This window comes from Bactrocera dorsalis, chromosome 2 (assembly GCF_023373825.1).
Source record: "Bactrocera dorsalis isolate Fly_Bdor chromosome 2, ASM2337382v1, whole genome shotgun sequence".
Lineage (NCBI taxonomy): Eukaryota > Metazoa > Arthropoda > Insecta > Diptera > Tephritidae > Bactrocera > Bactrocera dorsalis.
This window is the reverse complement of record NC_064304.1, coordinates 3,771,919-3,785,261: the sequence shown is the minus strand read 5'-3', so window position 1 is coordinate 3,785,261 and position 13,343 is coordinate 3,771,919. Positions and strand designations below refer to the sequence as shown.

At 34.6% G+C, this 13,343-nt stretch overlaps 1 protein-coding gene across 4 annotated transcripts; it reads left to right on the top strand.

The window, feature by feature from the left end:
• Window positions 1-658: 658 nt before the first annotated feature.
• Window positions 659-13,097, top strand: LOC125776279 (lysosomal acid glucosylceramidase-like). 4 transcript variants are annotated; one of them, XM_049447791.1, is made up of 10 exons: window positions 683-734; window positions 10,175-10,222; window positions 10,401-10,546; window positions 11,019-11,136; window positions 11,296-11,434; window positions 11,503-11,953; window positions 12,120-12,230; window positions 12,299-12,641; window positions 12,707-12,872; window positions 12,943-13,097. In XM_049447791.1, the coding sequence occupies exons 1-10, from the start codon at window positions 719-721 to the stop codon at window positions 13,040-13,042; spliced, it is 1,638 nt and encodes a 545-aa protein (XP_049303748.1). In that variant the 5' UTR covers window positions 683-718; the 3' UTR covers window positions 13,043-13,097. The 4 variants fall into 4 exon arrangements, with proteins under 4 accessions (XP_049303747.1, XP_049303748.1, XP_049303749.1 ...); XM_049447790.1 differs by lacking the exon at window positions 10,175-10,222 and having other exon boundaries at window positions 659-782; XM_049447792.1 differs by lacking the exons at window positions 10,175-10,222; window positions 10,401-10,546; window positions 11,019-11,136; ... (4 more) ...; window positions 12,707-12,872; window positions 12,943-13,097 and adding exons at window positions 1,503-1,633; window positions 1,759-1,876; window positions 2,001-2,139; ... (3 more) ...; window positions 3,391-3,556; window positions 3,627-3,790 and having other exon boundaries at window positions 687-782.
• Window positions 13,098-13,343: the final 246 nt, after the last annotated feature.

The following is a 13,343-nucleotide window of genomic DNA, read 5'->3' as shown; positions in this document are numbered from 1 at the left end:
ATACAAGCAATATAACTTCGCTTGAACTTATAATTTGGTATTTCTTAATTGTAAATCTTATCTCCTGATGTGTGCTGTGTGAAAACAAACAGAGACGCCACCGAAACATTCTGTTCGAAACGTGTTAACAGAATATATCTGTACTTAATTCAAGTTCGAACATTATTTTAACTTTCTCCTGGAATATATGCTGTTAGGCTTACACTTCATGGTTGACTAGTTTTGAAACTCGCATGGCTTCATACCTATTCAATACGATGAGAACATACCTACAGAAGTTCTACAGAAAATTTTTGTAAACAAAGTTAAATTTTTAAACTGAAAAATATAGTCATGGAAGAAAAATCTGAAAAGACATTTAATTACTTTTTCTTAGGCAGGTAACTAAAAATGAGCTTCTACTTATTAAGAGACAGGTTAAACTCGCAAAAATATGTAACTGTTTAGAATAATTCAACCAGAGGTAAATACACACCTCTTCAAAATGTAATAACCCAATAAAACAAATTGGTACCGTAAATAGATATATGTATGAGTACACATGCTTCAGTGCAATAAAGTGCATAGCAATGATTACTTCGATTTTTGATAAGATGATATGGAGATGATTATAATTTTAAGGGATTAAGCATTGCTGGTGGGCTTCGATTCGATTAGTAGGTGTGTTAAAGGCATTGGGGAAACAAGTAAACTTCTTCTTAATAAAAGCAATATCGAAATGGGGGATGCACAAGGTTCTTTAAAGATCTTACTTGCACTATGCTTTTTAGCAGGTTTTGTGGGTGAGTATTTTATATTGAAGGATATCTGCAAAATGGACGATGAAAGCTGCTTTCGTTAAGGACTCATTGATTTTAGGAACCGCATAGTGGTTAGCGTACTTTGATATTATACTGGTACATATTTACTTTTTAATTTGTTAATTTTATTTGTGCTTATGCAAGTGAATCCCTAAGAGTATTGTGCTACCAATTCTGTGGTAAATATTAAAAACTTATAATTAATGTATATGGAAATAGCCGATAAATATAAAAAGGGTTGAACTTGGCTGAATGAATTTCACCATTTGTGTAAAGATTTAAGACCTTATCCGCAAAATATTTAGGAATATACAATATTTGGGCATTTTGAGCGTGAGGCGCCGCTGAAAAACGCTTGGAAAACTGTTTTCTCGCATTGATCAGTTTGCGCTCGTCTTCGGTTAGCTATCTCTCTGAGGTGCCTGTTCGTATGAAAACGCACGCATATAGTTTTGAAGCACTCCTAGACTATCTGAAAATTCAAACATAAAGTTCTATAAGTTAGAAGAGTGTAAACTTTTCGGCTAGTTACAGTTCGAAATAGCTAAATACCTTACCTAACCTAAATATTTAGACTTCTTTTGAAATATTTAATATTTTTAGAAGCACTAAACTCTAACCTCCCTGTTGATTGACTCTCATTTAATTAATTAATTGATTTTGTTTGTTTTGATTATCTTCTCCTCTACTAAACAAATCAAGCAAGCACTCCATGCGTATTGAGGGAATATCCAGCTGGTCTAGTTTGTGTTTGTAACGCCACCTATTGTGACTATTTAGAAAATCCATCACCGGAGAATGAAAATGAGTTTGTCATTGTTTCCTCTTCAAAGGTAAAATTCAGAAATGTCAATTTTATAAATTCTTCATTGAAGGATTCAACAATTATTTAACATCCCCCAAATTAAGTACGTAGAATTCTCCATATCATCTAATTTAATTTAAACCTAATTTTTAGGCTGGTCTGCGTTTTGACACTACAATCGGTGCAATCAATGCTTCCGACTATGCTCAAGTTGTTGACTATAATGACAGTCTGGAGAAGGCCACTCAAGGGAAAATTGTGTTTGGGAAAGGTAAATAAAAACAAAATTTGTACAAATAATTTAAAGTTTTAAATAAAAATTTTATTTTTATAAATAACCGTTTTACAATAATAAGTGGATAATATTAATTTGCATTTACTTAATATTCTCTCAGCGGCCCCTCGTACGGTGACCATTCAAGTGGATCGTGAGAAGCATTTTCAAAACATCACAGGTTTTGGTGGTTCGTTTACCGGCGCCGTTAGTTATATTTTGGATAATTTGTCACAAGATATACAAGATCACATATATAAGTATGAACTCCCGCCTAATATAATGTTTTTAAATGAGTTTTAAAATTATGCCACAATTTATTTATCAGATCATTCTACTCCCCACACGGTATTGGCTTCAATTTAATGCGCACATCAATCGGTGGTTCTGACTTTGAGCTGGCACCCTGGGCGTACAATGAACTGCCCGAAAACGATACCACCCTCAGCAATTTCACACAATTAGATCCACGCGATGAAAAGCGGATTGAACAAATTAAACGTTTGAAGCTGGTAACTAACGTGGAAAATTTGCGCATCAAAGCCGCTGCATGGAGTCCTCCACGATGGATGAAAACCAACAATAAATGGACTGGAATGAGTCGCTTGAAGGAAGAATACTATCAGACGTGGGCTGATTATCATGTACGTTGGCTTGAGCTTTGGGAAAAGGCCGGGCTTCCCATTTGGGCTATATCGACTGGAAATGAGCCATTAAACGGTGTACTTTTTATGATATTTATAAAATTCATGAGTTTAGGTTGGACACCAAGTAGTCAGGTAAATACAAAACGCTATTTCTGTCTATGCACTTATGGAATATGTTCCTAACTCGAATTAAAACTTTGTTACATGTTCTACTGAAAAATTTCTAATTTTGAAAAAAAAAAGATTTTAGAAAATGCTTAACACTGGTTTTATTAATAGGCCGTATGGTTATCTGATAATCTGGGTCCTACAATACGCTCCAAATATCAAGACTTGGTTATATTCGGAAATGACGATCAGCGTTACACCTTCTCATTTTGGTTCAAAATGGTGAGTTTACAAGCTAAACTTCAGAAAACTTTTTTTATATGCAATGCTTACACATTTTTTGTTAACAGATGAAAGCCAAACGCTCCGATTCTGTGGACTATCTCACAGGGCTATCGGTGCATTGGTATTGGGATGATGTTTTCGAGCCTGCTTTCATTGATGTCGCTCGCAAAGCGATGCCAGACAAAATTATGCTTGTTTCAGAATCCTGTATCGGTGATAAGCCATGGCAGTCAGCTGTACCCATTTTGGGTTCCTGGAAACGTGGTGAGAAGTTTGCACGTACTTTTCTGCAAAATCTTCAGCACGATTTCAATGGCTGGATCGATTGGAACATAGTTTTGGATGAACAGGGTGGACCGAATTATGTGAGCAATTTTGTCGATGCTCCGTCAGTGGCCAATATGACAAGTAAAGTCTTTTTGTATTATTTTTGATGAATAGTGGTTTTTATTAAGTATTATTCACTTCCAGACCTCAACGAGTTTTACAAACAACCAATGTTCTATACAATGGGTCATTTCTCAAAGTTCATTCCGGAAGGTTCAACTCGTATTGCTGCGGAGCGTACAAACGTCAATGTGGATACAGTTGCCTTCTTAAGACCGGATGGCAGCGTGGCTGTTGTCATCTTCAATAGGTTCGTAGAATGCATCCATATGAGTCTGATATTGAATGTAGTAATTAATGGTGTTTTTTTTAACTTGCAGTGGTTACGCCAGCGTCAACGTTGAGGTTAGGGATACAAAGCAGGGCTCAATTAAGATTAATATACCCCAGAAATCAATTCATACCATTATTTATAATTGAGTGTTTTTATATTTCTCATTTTTTATAAATAAACACGTTATTAGTTATAGATTATTTACATATACACATGTATGTATATATACCTATATATTAGCATGGGATGAATTGCCCAGAGCTGTGCTTATAAAAGCATGGACAACTATGAAACAGTAGGACGATGATCAATACGACAGCGAAGACGAAATTCCATTGCTTGCTTTGATTGGATCAAATAGTTCTCACGATGATTCACTTTAAGAGGGGCAATTATTATAGTCCACGGTGGGTGGTGTTGAAGTCAGCAGTGAAGACATTGAAAATTGGAACGACGATCAAAATACGGAAGATGAAGATTGGAAGATAAAGATTTCGAAGTGTCTGACAATCAAATTGAATAACCAGTTATCGAGGAAGATATGCAACACCGGAAAGTGAATTTTTCGGAAGCTGTTTAAAAATGTTTTGATAATCGGAAATGACGATCAACGATATTCTTACTCTTGGTGGTTTATTCAAGTAAGTGCACGAATATAAAATGTTACTTTCAATCAAACTAGACTGCACAACCTTCTCATGAACTGACTATAACAACAAATATATGCATCAAACAATTTTTGAGAAAAAAAGTCCAATATACATATAATACATTGTGTCTAAAAAGTTCCCGGAAATTGTAAATAATCAAAGTAATCTCCCTCAGATGTTATACACTTATGCTAATGATTTTTCCATTCTCGAAAACCTTTTGAAGCACTTTTTGGGATGGTCTTCAACTTCTTGTTCCACGGAGCGGCAATTTCAATTTGGGGATCCAGAAAAAACTACACGGAGCCAAATCTGGTGAATATGATGGTTGTTTGATGCTGAATACCATCTCTTTTTACTTTAAATTCAATTCACAATTGTACTCTTTCCGCACACGAAATTTGGTTACAAATACAAAATTTGAGACAGATTGTTCGATATTTTTATTCATTGTAAAAATCGCAACGCACTCTTGAACTATACTGACTTAAGCAGCTGTCTGGTAGATCGCGCTCATATTTGGTATAGTAATTAAGGACAGTCCTATTAACTTAAAAACATACATTTCTTTAAAATATCATTTATCCGACGAATTCAATTATAATTTCCGAGTGCTTTTTGGACACAATATATGTATAGTATATCTATGCTAGCCTATGAACTTTTCAGCCCTCCTATTACTTATTACATGCTCTTGAATATTTTGTAAAAGCATAAGAATGCCTCAAAAATGATTTGTTGAGTGCCCAGGATTACCTGCCTATTTCATTCACTGTGAGCAGGATGTGCGAGTGTAAAACCATACGTCGGTGTTCGTAAAATCAAATTAAATTTATTAACTTAAACTCGAAGCTTGTTAGTGTATACACAACAAACATATCGATCTGCGTTGGAACTGACGCCATGGGAGACTGTACGCCTAAAAATAGGTCAAAGTATTGAGCAAGTCGAAAATGCCTCACTTTATTGGTGTTGAATGTAAATAACAGGAGTACAAAGCTACATATGTATGTGACGGAGAGTATAAGTTACACCTGTTATCAAAGCATATTCAAACCTCACAACAATAACATTGGAAAAAAATAATAAAATGGAGAGTGAATATCTTTGTATGCTCAAAATATCAACCATTAAGAGTATCGTTTAAGGGGAACATTTACCAAAAATTAGACTTTACTTTTATATTTATGTAGGTAAAGAATTTTGAAATTTTTGGAATATTTAAAATTTAATACTTTTTTACTCAAAGGTCTTCCGCACAATTATTAAAAACAGATTTCAGTAGTAAGCTCGGTAATGTTACCCCTTAACGTTTATTTCAAATTAGATTCCTCCACACGCAGTGCCGATGTTATAAAAGTGCTTAAGTTACAGCAATTTGTGTTTTATTGCCTAAAAATAGTCATAAGATAAGCATTTTCTACTTGTTATAATTGAAATGTTAACAAGTTTCTGGTATTTCTCTATTTATAGTTAAATATTGTTAACGACGCAGGGCTGGCCCCAGACAATTTTCCGTCGTAGACAAGTGTAGAATTCTGCGCCCCTTCTAAGCCTCTTTTGCCTTAACTTAAGAAAATTTTGTTAAAGACAACTGCTGTTCAACTACAATTGCTTAGAGGTAGTTGAAATTATAAATCTAGTCAACCTTACTGTCACAGAGTTGAAAACCGTTATACCGTTATATGTTAAAGTTTGATAACATTTCAACCGAAATTTTTTTGACAGCTTGAATTGATATCAATAATACACAATTTCAAAACTTCAACCAAAATGCGATTGAAAACTATCAGATGGGTCATAATTATTAATACAATAAAAAACTAATCAAAATGTATGTAACGCTCATAACTTTCATACGACTGAACCAAATTTGACAATTATTTTTTTAAAATGTTCGTTGGGGTTCAGGGATGGTTTCTGCGGAGAAAAAAAAATCGAATAATTTCCGGAAAACCCCTAAAAACAGCCCTTTTCTTTTCTCATACAAACGAATGAATGTTTGTTCGTTCGTAACGCTAAGAGAACGGCTGAACCAATATTGATGAAATTTTAAGAGGTGGTTCGTCGTGGATCGGGAAAGGTTTAGAAATAAAGAACCTGTAGTCTTTCATGAGGAAAAATCGGAAAATTGAACAATTCCAAAAAGTTAATGTTAAAGTTAAATGTTTTTATTCAATTTTTTGGTTTTTGTTTTTCAGTTATTTAAATCTTTCAAATTTGGCGTTTGCTTCAAAAATTTTTGAAATTTTATTCAGTGAAAATGTTATGTGTTTTTCACACAAAGTGATGTATTACTGATTGAAATTTGTCATGATGCCATGAAGAGGTCGCGCTAATATCGGTCGGTGTTCTTTTTGGCATCAACATACATTAGCAGCTCAAGGTACATGAACGAGTACTCCCAGGATGCGATGACATACGTGCGGTATTATGGGTCGCGATCAATCAGAAAGCGATCGTCACGATGTCATAGCAAGACTTTTCAAGCAACAGCTTCGATGGACATTATCTTGAAGCAACGCATATATGGTGCTGTTAGATGCTAGATGTACTCTATTGAGTGGCAAAAGAGAGGTTTGCCGCGCGCACACATTCTTCTTTGGATGGTGGAAGGTGGTTACACCAGATGAATTGATCAACATCATTCAATAATGCGGCAATTCTTTATGCAAAGAAAGATCCTTTACTATACGAAGTGATGAAAACCAATAAGATTCATGAAACACTATCCACGTACATTGCTTTCGCAAAACACAAACTAGAAATGATGGATATCCACTCTATGGGCGTCGCTCACCAGACGACAATGGCAGAACATTTAGCATAAAATTTAGAGGCGTGAATATCGAACAACACATCGAAGTTGACAGCACATGGAACTTACCATATTCGCCACTGTTGTCTAATTCACATTCAAACAGTCATGTCAATGTTGAGTATTGCAGTTTGGTGTAATCGATAAATACATTTGTAAATACGTCACCAAAGGAAGCAACATGGCGGTTGTTGGTCTTGAACGATACGGTCGATACGTGAACTGCAATAAAGCGCTTTGTAGGATACATATTTACTTTGCAATTCATGAACGTTTTCCGACAGTTGTGCGTATCGCAGTTAATTTGGAGAATGACCAAAGAGTGTATTTCAACCCAGAGAATATAGTGCAGCCAGTGGAAACACCCAGCAACAAAATTAACATTTATGAGTTTTTGCTCAACTTGCGTCAGTGAATCGTTTGCGAGAACATTGCACTATTCGGAATTGTCTTGATATATGCATGGAATGCATCATCGAAGAAATAGTTACGCAGAAATCAAGCCCAACCAGTAGATTGACATCCAGGTGTCTAATGCATTAGGACCAATTTACACAATCCACCTGAAAAACGACGATTGTTTCTACCTTCGGTTTGCTATTGATTAATGTACGCGGTTAACCTTATTTGAGTCATTGCTTACTGTGAATGGTCTATGGAAATATGTGCAAGTTTTGGAGAAGTAAGCCAGCAATTACAAATGCTGGAACACGCTAACCACTGGAATGAAAATGAAGTTTCGCATACTTTTCGATATAAACCTCGACATTTTCAAAGACCATTTTACATCGTCTTCGCTAAAAAGTGGAAATGGTTCAATTTCGGTTGATACTTCCGGTGGTTCGATATCAATTCCATCTTCCCTTTATCAATTCACGAACGATGAACTCATCACAAATTTTCGAACATTGGCCAAATTATCGTAAATACGATTCCTTAAGTGCACGCGCAATGTTAGCTGCCGCATCATTCAAATAGTCTCAAAGTAGGATCCGTCGTTATTATGTTTCCCAATCTTCATGCGCCGAAACTGTGTAATGGAACCCGACTGATTGTGACGCACCTATCGAATACAAGGGGGACAGAATGTTTTATCCTACGAATTCCTTTGAGTTCTGACGATTTGCTATTTTAGTTCAAACGTATTCCGTTTCCAGTGAAAATTGAATTGAGATGATAGTCAACAGGACCTAAAGATATTCCCATAGTGTGAGGCATAAATTTGGAAATGCTATGTTTTTCACACGGTCAGATATACGTGCGTGCTCACGAGTTGGAAAACTATCTTTTCTGTACACCGGAACAGAAACCGAAAAATGTTGTTATAAAGCTGCGTCACATTGAAAAAAAAAAAATGAAATGATAAATTTAACTTTCTTTTCATTTCAAACTACATAATTTCACGCAGGACAACGGCTACGGGGTCAGCTAATTATTTAAATATATTTGTGCCTTTAATGCAGTTGATCAATATTAAATAAAAGTCCATAAATTTTAGTAACTTGTTTCAACTAAATTAAAGGCACAAGAAATGGAGTATCGATGACAAAATAGAAAATAATTTAAAAATTTTGCTTATCATCGCGAATTGACGTATCTTCCCCGTCTTAATAGAACTGTCTTTTCTGTTTTCTCAAGCAAATTGGTACCAACGAAAAACAATAGCAACGTACATTATACAACAACAAACACCATTTAAACTATTAAAATAATTAATAATGTTGTTTATAATTTGTATTATTCTTCTTTATTGGCGTGGACATCGCTTACGCGGTTATAGCCGAAGTTACAACAGCGCGCCAGTCGTGCTTCCTTGTATTAGAATGAGAAAATATAAAGCTGTGACTTCTGTCTATTATATACAAATGAAATTATGAAGTAACTTTGTAAATTATTTTATTTTATTTTAATAAAAAATATGCAAAGAAAATTTGCCAAAACGCCCTAAAATTCTGGCTTCAAACATTTCTTGAGTTCTATGAGTAATTGGAAATTTGCAAGTAAGCTTTGCGATCAATATCAGCACTTTTATTGCCGGCAGCTGCACGGAAGTTTAATTGTTTTGATTAAATTTATGGAAACACGTAATTCGAATTTTATTGCTTTCTGATCAACTTTTAGAATGCTTAACCCTACTTTTCTCTTCGAATTGAAATGTTGAAATCTTACATTCTTTTAATATGTGAGTTAATACAGCATTTTAAAAATTTAAATATTTATATACACTTAATATAATTACACCGACTGTCTTTGGATCACCAAAATACCAATTACCAATTGGAAAAAACTATTTAATTACTCTAGATAAAAGCATCATAGAAGCCAGCTAGTATCATAAATTTTGGTTGCTGGGGTTGATTTATAATGAAAGTACATTTGGGTACTAACAAGCAATATAACTTCGTTTGAAGTCATAATTCGGTATTTCTTAATTGTAAATCTTATCTCCTGGTATGCGATGTGTGAAAACAAGCAGGGCCCCGCCGAAACACTACGTTCGAAGCATGATAACTGAATAAGTCTGTGTTAATTCAAGTTCTAACATTAGTTTAACTTTCTCCTCGAATACAGCCTTTTAGGTTTGATGGTTGACTAGTTTTGAAACTAGATATGGCTTCATACATATTCAATATAATAAGAACATAGTAATATGTATTTTTAAACTCAAAAATATAGTCATGGTAGAGAAATCTGAAAGTACTCAATTCAATTACTTTTTCTCAGGCTGGTAAATAAAACCTAGTACTTCTAATAATTTAGAGGCAGGTTAAACTCACAAACCTTATATTTAGAAAAATTCTACAAACAATGTGGAAATGTTTAAGAGGTAAAGACACACCTGTTAAAAATGTAATAAACCAATAAAGCAATATGGTACCGTAAATAAACATATGTACTACTCGTACACAACACAAGTACATTATGAGTACACATGCTTCAGTGCAATAAAGTACATAGTAATGATTACTTCGACTTGTTGATAAGATGGTATGGAGATGATTATAATTTTGAGGGATTAAGCATTGGATTTGGACTACGATTCGATTAGTAGGTGTGTTAAAGGCATTGGGGAAACAAGCAGACTTCCTCTTAATAAAAATAATATCGAAATGGGGGATGCGCAAGGTTCTTTAAAGAACTTACTTACTCTATGCTTTTTAGCAGGTTTGGTGGGTGAGTATTTATACATACATATATATATATATTTTTTCTTTATTCGAGTCAAGTAAGTGAAGTGAAGACCTTCAGATATTAAGCGAACTTAAGGGTCCTCTAATCTTCCTGTTGATTGACTCTTAATTAATTCATGAATTAATTTTGTTAAAATTATCTTCTGCTCTACTAATTTCAGCACTATCAAGTCAAGCAAGCACTCCATGCGCATTGAGGGAATATCCAGCTGGTCTAGTTTGTGTTTGTAACGCCACCTATTGTGACTATTTAGAAAATCCATCACCGGAGAATGAAAATGAGTTTGTCATTGTCTCCTCTTCGAAGGTAAAATTCAGGAATTTAAATTGTATTCTTTAATGAAGGGTTTCAACAATTATTTTACTTCCCAGTGAAAAACGGGATTATGTTTGCTGATTTTTTTATATCTTTTACATATTAAGATATTTTATCAGCTGAACTGAATCCATTCCAAAACAAATGGAAACCTATATGTTCTTAAGGGTTCTTATATGGGAAAAAATATTAAAATTAGTAAATTAGATATATAATATGGTTACTCGGTGATGAAGCATTAATTTCTATGACGACTTGTCTTATTAACATTTAATTTCTTCTGAAGAATATTTTTCGAAAATCGGTAGTTTCAAATTATTGTAACAAACTTAGTCTGTTGCTTTTTTCGTAATAATCGTCAGACTATTACTATTTTGCTATACTGACTTAGGCTAATTAAACAAAATAGTTGAGTCGTGTTACTTGTAACAGAATATTTCTACAATTTAAATATAATTTTCAGGCCGGTCTGCGTTTTGACATCACAAGCGGTGTGATCAATGCTTCTGACTTTACTCAAGTTGTTGACTACAATGAGAGCCTGCAGAACGCCACTCAAGAGAAAACTGTGTTTGAGAAAGGTAAATAAAAACAAAATTTACACAAATAACTTAATCTTCAAAATAATTTTTTTTTTAAATAACAATTTTACAATAATTAGAGGACTACCCCTAATTTCGGCAGTTCTTTAAAATACATAATCTTTCATATTAATTTACATTTACTTAATATTCTCTCAGCGGCCCCACGTACGGTGACCATTCAAGTGGATCGTGAGAAGCATTTTCAAAATATCACAGGTTTTGGTGGTTCGTTTACCGGCGCCGTTAGTTATATTTTGGATAATTTGTCACAAGATATACAAGATCACATATATAAGTATGAACTCCCGCCTAATATAATGTTTTGAAATGAGTTTTAAAATTATGCCACAATTTATTTATCAGATCATTCTACTCCCCACACGGTATTGGCTTCAATTTAATGCGCACGTCAATCGGTGGTTCTGACTTTGAGCTGGCACCCTGGGCGTACAATGAACTGCCCGAAAACGATACCACCCTCAGCAATTTCACACAATTAGATCCACGCGATGAAAAGCGAATTGAACAAATTAAACGTTTGAAGCTGGTAACTAACGTGGAAAATTTGCGCATCAAAGCCGCTGCGTGGAGTCCTCCACGATGGATGAAAACCAACAATAAATGGACTGGAATGAGTCGCTTGAAGGAAGAATACTATCAGACGTGGGCTGATTATCATGTACGTTGGCTTGAGCTTTGGGAAGAGGCTGGTTTACCTATTTGGGCCATATCGACTGGAAATGAGCCAACAAACGGTGTATATTTAATGATGTTTGCAAAATTCATGAGTTTAGGTTGGACCCCAAGGAAGCAGGTAAATATGAAACACTATCTCTGTGTTTATCCGCTTACGGAATATATGCTTAACTCGAATTAAAACTATGGAACATGTTCTACTGACAAATTTCTAATTTTGAAAACTCGAGTTTTGAAAGGTTGATTAGATTTTAGAAAATATTTAACACTTGTTAAATTAATAGGCCGTATGGGTTTCTGATAATCTGGGTCCTACAATACGCTCCAAATACCAAGACTTGGTTATATTCGGAAATGACGATCAGCGTTACACCTTCTCATTTTGGTTCAAAATGGTGAGTTTACAAGCTAAACTTCATAAAACTTTTTTTATATGCAATGCTTACACATTTTTTGTAAACAGATGAAAGCCAAACGATCCGATTCTGTGGACTATCTCACAGGGCTGTCGGTGCATTGGTACTGGGATGATATATTCGAGCCTGTTTTCATTGACGACGCTCGCAAAGAAATGCCAGACAAAATAATGCTTGTTTCAGAATCCTGTATCGGTGATAAGCCATGGCAGTCAGCTGTACCCATTTTGGGTTCCTGGAAACGTGGTGAGAAGTTTGCACGTAATTTTCTGCAAAATCTTCAGCACGATTTCAATGGCTGGATCGATTGGAACATAGTTTTGGATGAACAGGGTGGACCGAATTATGTGAGCAATTTTGTCGATGCTCCGTCAGTGGCCAATATGACAAGTAAAGTGTCTTTTAGTATTATTTTGAATAAATAGTGGTTTTTATTAAGTATTATTTACTTCCAGACCTCAATGAGTTTTACAAACAACCAATGTTCTATACAATGGGTCATTTCTCAAAGTTCATTCCGGAAGGTTCAACTCGTATTGCTGCCGAGCGTACAAACGTCAATGTGGATACAGTTGCCTTCTTAAGACCGGATGGCAGCGTGGCTGTTGTCATCTTCAATAGGTTCGTAGAATGCATCCATATGAGTCTGTTATTGAATGTAGTAATTAATGGCGTTCTGTTTAACTTGCAGTGGTTACGCCAGCGTCAACGTTGAGGTTAGGGATACAAAGCAGGGCTCAATTAAGATTAATATACCTCAGAAATCAATTCATACCATTCTTTATAAGTGATATTTTTTTATATTTCTCATTTTTTATAAATAAACAAGTTATTACTTAAACATTATTTACATATACACGTATATAATAGGGAATATATCGTTCAAATATGTACAAGTATTATACTACTGTATAGCTTACGGAAATTTCAATTAACGTTTTCGTGACTTTAAATATTGTGGAAAATTAGCTCAAAATATTACATTGTTCTTTTAGATTAACAATGTAGTTTTAAGAGGACTGGAATACGTAAATGTACAGCTGTGGCAACATTTGGTTTCGTTAATTAATATTATTAAGAGCAAATTAGTCT

What these genes read in the sequence shown, in the direction of transcription:
- LOC125776279 (XM_049447790.1), top strand. Translation starts at nt 719, where the DNA reads ATGGGGGATGCACAAGGTTCTTTAAAGATCTTACTTGCACTATGCTTT. An exon ending in GTTGGACCCCAAGGAAGCAG is followed by an intron (nt 11,954 to 12,119) that starts GTAAATATGAAA and finishes TTAAATTAATAG; the next exon opens with GCCGTATGGGTTTCTGATAA. An exon ending in TCTCATTTTGGTTCAAAATG is followed by an intron (nt 12,231 to 12,298) that starts GTGAGTTTACAA and finishes TTTTGTAAACAG; the next exon opens with ATGAAAGCCAAACGATCCGA.